Source organism: Erythranthe guttata, chromosome 14 (genome assembly GCF_056151865.1).
Source record: "Erythranthe guttata isolate IM_541 chromosome 14, IM_541, whole genome shotgun sequence".
Classification (NCBI taxonomy): Eukaryota; Viridiplantae; Streptophyta; class Magnoliopsida; order Lamiales; family Phrymaceae; genus Erythranthe; species Erythranthe guttata.
The window spans coordinates 21150767-21163736 of record NC_142546.1 but is presented as its reverse complement, the minus strand read 5'-3'; the positions used below and the strand labels follow the sequence as shown (position 1 = coordinate 21163736).

General features: G+C 37.1%; 4 protein-coding genes across 4 annotated transcripts; 1 reads left to right on the top strand and 3 right to left on the bottom strand.

Annotated features, from left to right (window-relative positions):
* The first annotated feature begins 169 nt into the window (after positions 1–169).
* Positions 170–3558, top strand: LOC105958963 (receptor-like protein EIX2). Its single transcript, XM_012982965.2, has one exon. The coding sequence runs from the start codon at positions 340–342 to the stop codon at positions 3367–3369; it is 3030 nt and encodes a 1009-aa protein (XP_012838419.2). The 5' UTR covers positions 170–339; the 3' UTR covers positions 3370–3558.
* A 54-nt stretch (positions 3559–3612) lies between these two features.
* Positions 3613–4771, bottom strand: LOC105958666 (metalloendoproteinase 1). The gene has a single exon (XM_012982678.2). It carries the CDS (start codon positions 4674–4676, stop codon positions 3762–3764), a length of 915 nt encoding a protein of 304 aa, XP_012838132.1. The 5' UTR covers positions 4677–4771; the 3' UTR covers positions 3613–3761.
* A 412-nt stretch (positions 4772–5183) lies between these two features.
* Positions 5184–11027, bottom strand: LOC105958964 (ubiquitin carboxyl-terminal hydrolase 24). The gene is made up of 7 exons (XM_012982966.2): positions 10688–11027; positions 8730–9386; positions 8449–8636; positions 7394–7653; positions 6674–6819; positions 6147–6323; positions 5184–5628 (listed from the first exon to the last, which is right to left on the bottom strand). Exons 1-7 carry the CDS (start codon positions 10700–10702, stop codon positions 5440–5442), a joined length of 1632 nt encoding a protein of 543 aa, XP_012838420.2. The 5' UTR covers positions 10703–11027; the 3' UTR covers positions 5184–5439.
* Positions 11028–11789: 762 nt separating this feature from the next.
* LOC148765421 (uncharacterized) lies at positions 11790–12568 on the bottom strand. The gene is made up of 2 exons (XM_088812804.1): positions 12472–12568; positions 11790–12319 (listed from the first exon to the last, which is right to left on the bottom strand). Exons 1-2 carry the CDS (start codon positions 12566–12568, stop codon positions 11799–11801), a joined length of 618 nt encoding a protein of 205 aa, XP_088668930.1. The 3' UTR covers positions 11790–11798.
* Positions 12569–12970: the final 402 nt, after the last annotated feature.

Genomic DNA, 12970 nt, shown 5'->3' with positions numbered 1-12970 from the left:
TGAGACAAAAACAGAAATAAATTTTTTAAACATGCTGTGATAATTCACAATAGTGAGATTGACTTGAGTTTAAGTCGCTGGAAAAAAATGGTCACAAATAGTGTATGCATCAAGTTGCTATTTGTGTTCTAGTGTGGAAAATTGGTGCCATGGTCTAATAGTCAATCACTACAAACAAAAAGTATAGTTTGGAAAAATCAATTTTATACAGATTACATACAAATAAACTATAGTCTTCATTTCTCATTAGCTCTTCTTTCTCCTCCTTTTTTGTTCATCTGAAACATAAACCAACAATTCAATCAATTTTATTTCAACTCCAAATCTTGCAAATTTATAATGTGGCCAAACAATAAACTCTTGTTTTTCGTCGTTATTTTGTTCACCATTTCCTGCTTCAAGTTAAGCTATTGCACTACTGTTCGAAACATTAGTGGCGGCAATATTAATCGTGTATGTCCCGAAATCGAAAAAAAAGCCCTCCTAAGCTTCAAAGAATCTTTTGAAGATCCCTCCAATATTCTCTCTTCCTGGAATATTTCCGCTGATGTTAACTGTTGCAACTGGAAAGGTGTTGTCTGCGACAAAATAACCGGCCATGTTCATCAACTCCGTCTTCAAGGCTTACGTGGCAATTTAAATCCTTCTTTGGTCAATCTGAAACATCTCAGATATCTGGATCTCAGCCAAAATGAATTTGTAGAAAGAGTACCTTCTTTCATTGGCTCAATCACAAGCTTAGAGTATTTGGATTTATCTAATGCTGGATTTATCGGAATAATTCCCGATAGCATTGGCAATCTTTCAAATCTACGCACTCTGCGTTTTGAAAACGGACTGTACGTCGAGAACCTCGACTGGCTGTCGCGGCTACCTCAGCTGGAGCACCTCAACATGAATTCAGTCGACCTCAGCAGCGCATCCAGTTGGCAACAGGTCATCAACACTCTCCCTTCTCTCGTCGAACTACACTTCAGTTCTTGCAATCTTGACTTCAATTCAGCTCACTCGAATAATATGACTACTTCTCTAGTCGTCCTTGATCTCTCTCACAATATCTTTCGATCTCTCGACATCCTCAAAAGGACTTTTCAACTGAGCAACCTCGGTTTTCTTGATCTAAGCGACAACTTGTTTGAAGGTTCGATTTCAACTGTTACCAACTACACCACCAAACTCCAGTACATCGATCTCTCTTCCAATCTTCTCAACTCCACCATTCCAGATTCGTTCTACTCTCTGAAACACCTTGAGTACGTCTATATGAATAACAACCATCTACAAGGTCCGATTTCATTTGAGATAGCAAATCTAACATCTCTCGCCATCCTCGATTTATCTTCCAATCAGCTTTCTGGAAATATACCACGAGGAGTTGCTCATTTATGCAATATTCAAAATTTGGACTTATCTCAGAATAATCTAGAAGGAGAAATATTCGAAAATATGTCAGATTGCTTTTTAGCTTCTCTTGAATCTCTAGATCTGTCGGAGAATCAACTCTCCGGTGATTTAACCGCTCAATTTGGAGAGTTTAAGAGTCTTAAGACCCTTAGTCTTGGCTCTAACAATTTTTCTGGTGAAATTCCGACCAATATAGGAAAGCTCTCCTTCTTGGAAACTTTAAATCTGACTGATAACAACCTGTCTGGAAATCTCCCGGAGAGCGTGGGCCAACTTTTTAGCTTGGAATACATTAATATCGAAGATAACAAGTTGGAAGGTGTTGTGAGTGAAATCCACTTTGCCAAACTCACGAAACTGAAGTATTTATATGCCTCTGGCAACCACTTGACGTTGAAAGTGAGCTCAAATTGGATTCCACCCTTCAAACTGCAAATACTCACGCTGGGATCATGGAATTTCGGCGAAGGCGCTCAATTTTTTCCCGCATGGCTCGAGACGCAAAAGCGGCATATTGGCATGCTTAGTTTATCTAATACTGGAATCTCTGGCAATGTTCCGACCTGGATTTGGAAGATTGGTCATTTGAACCTCTCTCATAACCACCTCCACGGCAACATTCTTGTTATAAGTGAGCATACCGCTTTGTACCAGTGCATATACTTGAGCTCCAACCAATTCAGTGGTCCATTGCCACAAATACCACCAAATGCGTTCGATTTGGATCTCTCCGATAACTCTTTTTCTGGAGAACTATCTCATTTTCTCTGCAATATCACGACGAATGCGACATACAGCCTGCAGCTTTTGCATCTACAGGGAAACAAGTTATCTGGAGAGATACCAGATTGTTGGAAAAAATGGTCATCGTTGACATACTTGAATCTAGGCAACAACACGTTGTCCGGAAGGCTACCCAAATCCATCGGTTTTCTTACACGATTGAGGTCTTTGAATCTATACAACAACAAAATTTCAGGCCGAATACCTTTTTCGATGAGTTTTTGCACAGACTTGGTAAAGATAGACCTTGGTGATAATGACATTCATGGAGGCGTACCAACATGGATGGGGACTAGCCTAACAAATTTGTGGATTCTCATTTTACGCGCAAACCAGTTGAGCGGTAATATTTCTTCGGAAATATGCCACCTTGAGTCTCTTCAAATTTTGGATCTTTCGGACAACAATTTTTCTGGAATAGTTCCTAGGTGTGTCCACAATTTTACTGCAATGGCTACCAAAATAATTTTGTCCGGATATAGTATAGCAAATCCTGACCGCTCGTACAACTCGACGAACTTTCGAGAGAGTGCAAAAGTCTCCACAAAAGGGACCGAGTACCAGTACGACACCACTCTTGCATTGGTTACAAACATTGACCTTTCCAACAACAATTTGTCGGGAGGTATCCCAGAGGAGCTGACGAGTCTAGTGGAATTGAAGTTTCTCAACTTGTCAGGGAATAGCTTCACTGGATTGATCCCACAAAGCATTGGAGACATGAAGCAACTCGAATCTCTTGATTTGTCGAGAAACTCTCTGTCCGGTGAAATGCCAGATAGCTTCAGAGTCATGTCTTTTTTGAATTATCTGAATGTGTCTTACAATCACTTGAGAGGAAAAATACCAGAAAGCACCCAATTCATGGGATTCAATGCTTCGAGCTTTAGTGGGAACGATGATCTTTGTGGGCCTCCATTGACAAGCAATTGCACCAGCTCTGGTGGACCATTGAAGAAAGAAGATAATCATGAAAGTGGTGATAGGTCTTCTTCAAAGATAGAGTGGTTGTATGTGTTTGTGTCTTCAGGATATGCTGTCGGACTTTCAGTTTTCTGCACAACGCTGATTTTCAAGAAGTCGTGGAGGGAAGCATATTATAAGTTTATGGAAGAGATGTGGAACAGAGTTTATGTGTATTTCTACATTAAGTGGAGAAAGCTCACAAAAACCTCTGTTTGAGTTCTTGCCAAAAAGTTTAGTTTGCATCCACCATTTTATTTGGTTTTATGTTTTGTATCACAAATGTAGTGGTTCGGTATTATAAGGTTGGGCTAATTGATTGTTACATATATTTGCGTTTGGTTCCATTTATTAGAATTTGTGATTCAAGAACCTATATTATATTGTGTTTGATAAATTGAGTTCCTATATGATTTTCTTTCTTTTTTTCTTTTTTTGAATCAGAACTTGTGAGATAGAATGTTGCAACCAGAAAGAGTTATATTTATCATTTTCATCCATAATATAACAAGCACTATTAAAGTAGTTACTAGATCAAGTCTACAAGTAACCATTTATTATTTGTGAATTAAAATCCACCAAATTCAAGAAACAAAGACATAATAATGAACTTAGAGATGGTACAGAGCTTTGATGCCATTAATATCATCTTGCCCTAAACCCTTTCTAAATCCAGAACCAAGAGTAGGAGTCATTATAGCACCACCATCAGTCGTATGCCCGAGCCCAAGAACATGGCCGAGCTCGTGCAAACCTACCATCTGCAAATCAAATTTACCGGGCACAACACCATCTACCCACACTTCATCTCCATCAAAGTGAAGCCTGCCGTCACTCGGTGCAAATGCATGCGCCAAAATCCCGCCACGCCCGTCGAACGCTGCCCCATCCTTGTGGTCCCACACCTGAAAGCTAATCTTGATATCTGCATGGTCGTAATCCGTGATGTACGTAAACTTGAAATGCGTCACACCAGCCCATAGTTGTGTAGCGTCTTTAATGGCCTGCATGACCTCGTTACTCGCGCCCGGAGGAAATGAATAAGTGAGGTTCGTCTTTCCGGGTGGCCATTTGGGCTCACCTGGAAAAAAGGTATAGTGAGAAGCTATGGTTGGGATTTCGTTCTTGAATTGGCTTGCGTTCAAGTTGACAAAATCCGCGACCCCACATCTAGGAAGGAGTAGGTGTTCGACTGTTTTGGCATCCAAGATTCCGTTCACATTGAGATGGAAGAATACTTGGTATTTTTTTATAGCCAACTCCAGGTCATCGTCGAAGAGATCGTTGTTTGCTTTGGCTTCGTTGTTGTTGTTCTTCATGTAGCCGAGGTTTGAAAGGTGGGTTTTTAGTTCGACGAGGCCTTTTGCCTTTTGCCCCTTACGAACTCCGACCAGATTATTGATGGCAGATAGAGGTGATGGGTGATTTTTAGCATTTGAATTATGTGAATGTGCATGGGAAAGGTGGAATGGATTGAGAAGAGAGAAGAGAAAAATACATGTGATGAAAAGATTTTGGGGAGCCATTTGAAATAAATTGTTTTGTAATTTGTGATCACATCTTACATGTATTTATATTGAGAGTGATGGTTAAGTAAGCTTTATTTTGCAACCTTTGTTTTGAATTGTAGTAAAGCATCATTTAAGAGGAAGAAGTAAAGAGGGGTAAATTTCAATAAATATTTCTACCAAGTAAGATTTTTGAACAAGGCATGCTTGAATAAATTGGAATGTTTTTTTTAGTCATGTAGAAATTAAATTATATGTAGATTGATTGTTTTCAGTCAGGTGTTAATATTAATTACTTGGAAATATTTGATGTATAAATATTTACTGTATATGTACTTCTCCACATTAGAGGGTAAAAGTAATAATGGTGTAGCAATTCATGTGAATTTACTGTACAGATGTACGGTGGTAATGACTAATTAATAATTATACTCATTTATTTTGATTTTTATTGAACAACAAATAGTAACATTTTTATCACAAGTAAGATATAGAGAATTTAAAAAAAAAAAATCATAAGCAAGATTTTCCTACACAGGTGAACAATGGCATTGCATTTTCGGTATAACTTTTAACTCATGGCATCAAATTCACCATCATCGAGTACATGCTTCTCAATCGTCTCAAAAATTTTGCAGCGGTCAACATTTGAGATAAATAGTGAAGAATTTTCCCTTTCGAATTCAATATGTCGCCGGATTCTATACTAAGGTAGAATCTACTAGGGAATAAATGTACAAAAAATTGCACAACGGAATTCGCGAATACATAATAATAATAGCTACAATTGTTTGTAGAAGAGAACATACGCTTGGTCGTGCAGTACCTTGCTTTCGGGAATTTGTGTGACGGATGCATCGTCGTAACGCAACCACTTGCCACTTGGATGTCGTGCATCGGCTGTGTAGTGCCCCTTCGAAGGGTCCCTTCCGTGATGAGTGATTGTAGCTACAAGTTCGTATTTTCTAGCCTGCATTATCGGTTTTCAAAAAAAAAAAAAAAAAAACCAAATGTAAGCACACTGTATGAGATGACTGACAAGAGACTAAATATATGACCCATTAGCCGACCCAGAACTGCCCGGGTCTAAAAACTCGAACCCGTACGTCCCACAACCATTTAACGTACCCAAACCCGCCTCAAACGGGTTGGTTCTCGGTTTGAAACCCGCCAAACCGGTACACATTGTCATCCATAATATTTTCAGAACAAAATACATAGGCATTTAGTAGTTCACAGCAAAACTAAAAATTGTAATATGAAATGACGTATCGACGTCACACAGAGATGAACGAAGACCTTCAGGCAGCACTAATAGCCACAGCTCTAACTCGGTTATTTTATAATAATTGAAACCACACCATCACAAGCAAAAATATGTAACTCAATAGTACAGTACAACTAAAATCAAAGCCATTAAAAAAATAACGTTAGTAGATTGTCTTGGAATTAAAGAACATAAAAATCGAAAGGAAGAGCAGTATTCACCTCAGAGGATGGAAAGGCGAGCAATTCATGACCAACAACCAACTCCAAAGGAAAGTACACAGCTTTGTGCAATTTGGTGCTTCCTTGGGTTCCGTAGCTAAAACGCATCAAGTGCAAAACCATGATCTCGGAAAGCTCCATAATCTTAACAGACTTGCTGGCAGTGACCACCTCAGCCTGAGATTATTACATCATAGTCCAATTTCAATGAGTGATCGGGACAGTACACTTAATTATAATATAAATGTAGATGTTTACATTAGAAAACAAATTCCCCACACAGTAACAGATACAACAGCAGTTGCAGGTTTGTCTTTAACGAACAACTTATTGCAAAAAAACTTGAACACTTTATATTCAAAAGACAAACTTTATTGGAAGGAAGATTAGTAGAAGAAAAATCTAATAGAAACATAAAAGATGAATTGAGAGAAGAAAAGGAGACCCTGCATCAAACTATTGGAAAGCCTGCATTAATTATGACCTACGAAAGAAGAACGAATTTAACATCGAAATACGATATATACCTTTCCAGCTGCTGATGTTCTGTACCCTTCAAGTGTTTCTGGCGCAGAAAATAACCGAAGTGCATCTTCTATATTACAGACAAGCTCAGGACAAATATTAAGATGGAGCAAGAGAAATGGCTGTACGGTAGCTGAAGCCTTGTTACCTGCTTAAATAAAAGTAGGGAAGTCGTGAGATGCTATACATACAACAGCCATCAAGATATTAACTGGCGATGTGCTCGATGGATGGGAATAATAGCTCAATTTCCTGAAATTTAAGAGGTTATTGCATTCGTGAGGTCTAGCACCTAAGAAATAGATCTCCTGATCTTACATTACACCGCTAAAGATATTAAAAATATATAATATTGTATGATGTAATTTCCAGTAGCTAAACATCTACAAACACCCATAGTTTTTACCGACTGGCATACAATCTTAAACCTAACATATTCCATAGGGTGATTCAAAATGCATCTTCAGAAAGAATAATTATCCCACTTTCACTGCTTTCATAAATCATATCATAGCCTTAAACAAATTGATTTACTGGCTCATTTGACCTATGATTTGGTCAAAATAGCAACAATGCTTCATGATTACAGTATATATGTGAAGGCATCAGAATAAAGAATAAAAGGGTTGTGGGCAAATGATTAATGATGAAATGTTTGAGTTAATAAATAAAAAAATTCATGAATATTCAATGGAGTTAGGTGCCCATAAACCCTGACCCACCTCTTGCCTTCACCACACTTCTTAATTGACCTCCAAAAATGGCACTCAACTTTGATGGTACAAAACTCTGCGTTCTTGTAATTGCTGTTTTGTTTCTTGGGCCAACAGTCTCCCAGTTGTCGCAATCACTTTCGTCATCGGTTGAAGAAACCAATGATGTGGTTGTTCCATTTCCATTTGAAACTTTTCCATCAAGTTTAAGCAACTCATCATGCATCTGATGCATGACAAAACTTAGGAACTCCTGAGCATCTTCTTGTCTGAAATGCATGCACAATCCCCACACTCAGATGAAACTCTAAATTGGATTTCAAACGCATTAATGGACTGACAACAATAATAAAAAAAAATACAGACTGAAATTGCACAACAGATGCTAGGAATAAAAAAAATATATGTTATGTCTAACAATGAAGGTTTAGCAAAGACAATGAAGCAAATGCGCAATATTCACATGAAGTAACATTGGAAGGAACATTTTAGTTTCATTAATCATATGTTAATAAATACATTTGGTAAGGAATTGTTATAAGTTATAACTATTTTCAAAAAAGATAATCAGACACTAAGTGTACTTATACAATCATTCAGCTTTGTTATGAGCATCCATGCTTCACGAGTTAAACGTTTAAATATCAATTTAAGTAATTAGACTGGAAGAAAGAAAAAAACATCCAACTGAGTCTTCTGTGACAGCATAAAGAATCGTGATTCATGAAATAATCAGTCTCAATAAGACTTCTATTTTTATAAATTATAAGTAGCAGTTTAAGTCGTGTCTGTGCAATTATCTAACCCAAAATACGTTCCTTGGGGGAATGCTGTTATACCCCAGTACCAGCACACACAGACCTTGAAGGGGTTACACTAGGGACTTTCCTCTCATACTGATTCCTTAAACCCCAACAAGAACAAATACTTTACCCAGATGCAGTCGAAAATAAAATATTTCTTAAATGAGCTCCGGTATTCACTAGACTAAGGGTCAAGTGAATGCAAATTCAAAGACAACAAATAATAAAATGGAAAAGAAAATCAAGGCAATCTGCACAAACCTGGGCCTGCCAGTTAAGTTATCGGGAATCTCAGGAGTAAATATCTTCAATATGGAGTCAAACATGATAGGCCGAAATGGCCTTCCAGGTTCAAGAACAGTCTTCTCATTCCTTTTGCAAATTGATTCAGTGAGTATGTCGAAGTTGGAGATGAATTCAACAAATGCACGCAAGGTCGGATAACCAATCTACAGTGGGTAAAAAATAAATGAAACTCTCATGAGTTGATTTGTATGATAAGTAACAGTAGTGTGTGATGAAAAATTTATTCTAAATGATACCTCAGGTATGTCACGGTTTCTTAGCTCGTGCAAGAGCTCAAGAAAGGGAGAACAAGATAGTAGTGCCTGAAGAGTTGCATTTAGAAAGCATAGATTCCCCAAGTTGACTAAACCGCGAGGCAAAAAATTCCTAGGAATAATTTTTGAACCATTTGATTCCCTGAAGATACTCTCTTTGGACTCCACATGATGAACACCATTAGCAGAATTTTCCAAAATAACACCATTCACAGAAGATGCCTCCCTCAAGCTATTTATACCAGGCTGCTCCTTGATCGATGTTATTGATAAATTACATGCACTATCATACCTTGCAGGTGCAGGTGGTTCTATGTGGCCTTGCTTCGGTTCTTTTGCACCACTATCACCACAACATGCACTACTGATATACCCATTTGCCTCTGCAAAAGCAACTTTTAAGTCTGATGTGCTTTCTGCACTGCTAGGAGGATTAAAAAACACATTCGGGGTGCCAGCTGGATTTGACAGCTCAGAACCTTTAAGTGGAAAAATCTGTGTCACTTTAGAACTGAAGATGCCCACAGATCTTAAAGTTTCGATATCAAAAGAACCAAATGTCAATTCTACATCATTCTTTTGTGGCTGGCATTGCATGGATCTGACCTCGTCTTCAGTAAACGATCCAAAAATCAACACCTAAATAAGAGAAGAGAAAAAATATATGTGAGTAGATAAATAGACCAAAAAAAATATTGTGCGCACCATTAAAGAATATCCATTCAATGCAACTTTTGCAGGGAACAAAATTTCTTCCACAGAAATAAAAATGAATCCATTATTAGTTCATATTCTAGTAACAGATGTGCCAACCAGTAGGGTTTACTTAACAGGGGCTACCAGATTATTCATTCAAATTAAAGAGCAATACATTAGCACAACACAATTCAATTTCATAGGAATAACACAAGGAAGCAACAAAATGTACTTTTCAACAGAGAGAAAAAATATTGCTTCAGTACGGTAAATTTAGTTAAAAAGTATCTAAGAAAATATAAGTATTTCAAAAGCATATGTAACATATCAACAAGATAAAGCAACAGAATCGTCACAGTTCGTAAAAGGTCAGGCTGAGGGCAGGAAAAGGCTCGCTCTGCATATCATAAGAATTCCCTTCCGGTGCCCCCCTGACCAACTTCCTTAACCGTATAGTAAAACATATACATATAGCATTATATGAATGTATAGTTACGCTAGTAGCACATTTGATGTGTGTCATTCTATCCCTTTGTCCTGCCTTCTTTCAGTTCTTAATGTTTTTATCTTAAAACGCAGACCGACTAAATTCAAACAAAGAAGCAAATTTGTTCTACGGTATGATCCAAAGCACTCGCTCTTCTACATTCTTATAATTAGGTCAGCTCTATCAAGAACCAACTAAAATTGTAACAAAGAAACAAATTCTTAGTTTCCTGCGTTATAAACCTTTTCTTAAGCTATGGAAAACCGCCCTATATCTACACTACAGTCCATCAACATTTCGTTACTTTTCCCCCTTTGTTACAATCTCAAGCAACAAATCACAAATTGCAAAAGGAACAAAAGAATCAAAGCAAGGATACGGCTACCAAAGCAAATACGAGTTTCGATAGAAATTAAGCAGATTCACAAAATACAAGCTCGAAGTTACAAACATTCAGAAGTACATGTGTTACATTAAAACCCCAAACACATCTCACTATTATCTAAATTTTATTTTACAATTCTCATTCTCTGTTTTCTTTTTTTTTTCAATAAAAAAAAATGCAAATGTTCAAAAAAGTACACCAAAACCCTAGCAAGCCGTCGTTTCCATGGCAGCTCAAACCTCCACAAAATCCAAACCCCAACACCATCAACTCCAAAAGCTAAAACTACTAGTTTCCGTACATCGTTTATAACATGATTATACTATTTCAAAATAAATATAGGTAAATTAAAATAAAAATAAAAATAAAAACCTGGTGATCAGTCATATTGAGAATGGGAGCATCGAAGACCTCATGGAAGAGCAGAAGACTGAGCCGCCGAGGACGAAACGACGCCGTGTGGTCGGAACGATGTCGCAGAACAAAGAGAGCGAAACGACAACGGAAGACATGAAAATTTGAATAATTAAAATAATAAATAATTAAAAAAAAAAAAAGAAATGAGAGAGAAAGAGGGGAAAAGGAAAGCGCAAAAGGGTTTGTGTAAAAGAAGGTGTGTGTGTGTGTGTGTGTGTGTGTGTGTGTGTGTGTGAGAGAGAGAGAGAGAGAGAGAGAGGAAAGTTGCAGTTGAAGGGCAAAAATAACAATTATTGGAGTATAGTTATTACTTATTAGTATAACTACTATATTCAATAATTGAATTTCTTTATCAAAAATACATTCAATAATAGTAGGGTAAATATTTTAATTTTTTATGAAATTTAGATTTTATATCTTATTTTTAAAAAATTAGTACCTTAATTTTAATATAATAAAATTTGAACAAATTAAAGAATGACATAATAATCGAACATGCCTCGTTAAGTTGCTATTAATTATATACTCATTTCGACGAGTTAGTAACACGTTTGGTTGGAAAAATTCTAGCTAATTTAGGACCGAATAAAAGTTGAAACGTAGTATAAAATAAAATAATTAATTACTTTGCCCATAAGATAAATTTTGTACCATTTTTTATTATATCTTACTAAGTATGCAATAAAAAAAATTAATACAATCCAAATTAATTTGGAGATCTTACACGAACATTGATCAAAATTGAACGAAAATCGATCGATTGGATACGAAAACGACACCAAACTTGCACAACAATTGAGTGTTTGAATTTCACACAAAGATCAAAAACTGCACCAAACTTGTTCGAATCCCACACAAAGATCAAACGAAGAGAATTTCGAGTTCGGGCCGAATTATTACAAAGTTCAAATAGGGTTTCCCAAAATAAATAAATCAAAAACATTCTCTCAAATTGGAAATCAAACAACACGATTAACATATACGAACACACAATCTTAGCTTGCAATAATAATAAATATTGCATAACATTTGAATAATCAATCAATCAATCATCAATCTTATAAATTCAGTCCTCCCCAACAATCATGCCAGTCAAAACTTTGCCCCTCGACATTTCTTCGAGGTCGACATCCCATCCCGTAGGCACGATATCCTCAATCCTCACATGATAGTAATCCGGCACGTACTCGTTATTATTATTCAAGTTCGTCGCTTCGTCGTTACGCTCTTCTTCGACGTCGCCTAGGCTCTCGCCTCGGCCGCCGGGAAACTGATCCAGTGTTTCGTCCGGGGTCGCTTCGTTGGTAGCTTCATCCCAGACAATCTCGTCAATGTACGCATCGGGATTGGTGTACTCGTCGTCGTCTGGATTAGCAATCACTTCGTCGCCGTTAGCCTGGGCGCGGAACCTCGTCTTGGCTGCGGTGAAGGCATCCTTCGCGGCTTCGTCGTTCCATTCCATGATTTTGCTGTGTGAGGATGAACATGTGATCAGTTTCTTCGCTTCCACGAAATCTTCCCACTCGAATAACCCGACTTTTTTGCAGAACTCCTTTTCCCATTTCGGGATTGCCGGCACCCAAACCACTGCCAAATAAAAATACAAATTATAAACCTATTAGCCAACAATATAATAATTAATTTGAACGTATGCACGCATGATGAAAAATATTTCATTAAACAGCATGCTCCTTTCTTCGTACGTTAAAACCCCAATATCTAGAGAGAGAGAGAGATACAGTTACGAGGGCATGGCGATCTTCGGTTATTGTAAACATTTTGATGACGAACAGTTGCAGCAGCAGCGCCTTGAAATCCTTCTCCTCCCTTCACCATTGCTAATTAACTTTGGTTCGAAAGAATAAATTAATTAAATCGGGAAATAGTATGGATCGAATAATATAATTGACGTTCTTTGATAATGAACTTGTCTGTACATATATATATATATATATAGAGAAAGAGGGAGAGGCAGACAAATTGGCGGGATGCATGATTTTGTTTAAATAAACGCACTGTTTCGAAGGGCTATATATATGCACTTCTCTATCGAAAGAGTCACATTTATTAGATGTTTAAGAGATGATTCAAATTAGTAACCGCCGCCATCTTTTTTTTTTTTTTGAGAATTTTTTATTATATTTTCACATAAATAAAATAAAATGAAACAAGTGGAAAATTAAGCCTTCACTAGCATTATTTTGTATTAAATAAATTAAACGAGGTTATGATATTCCT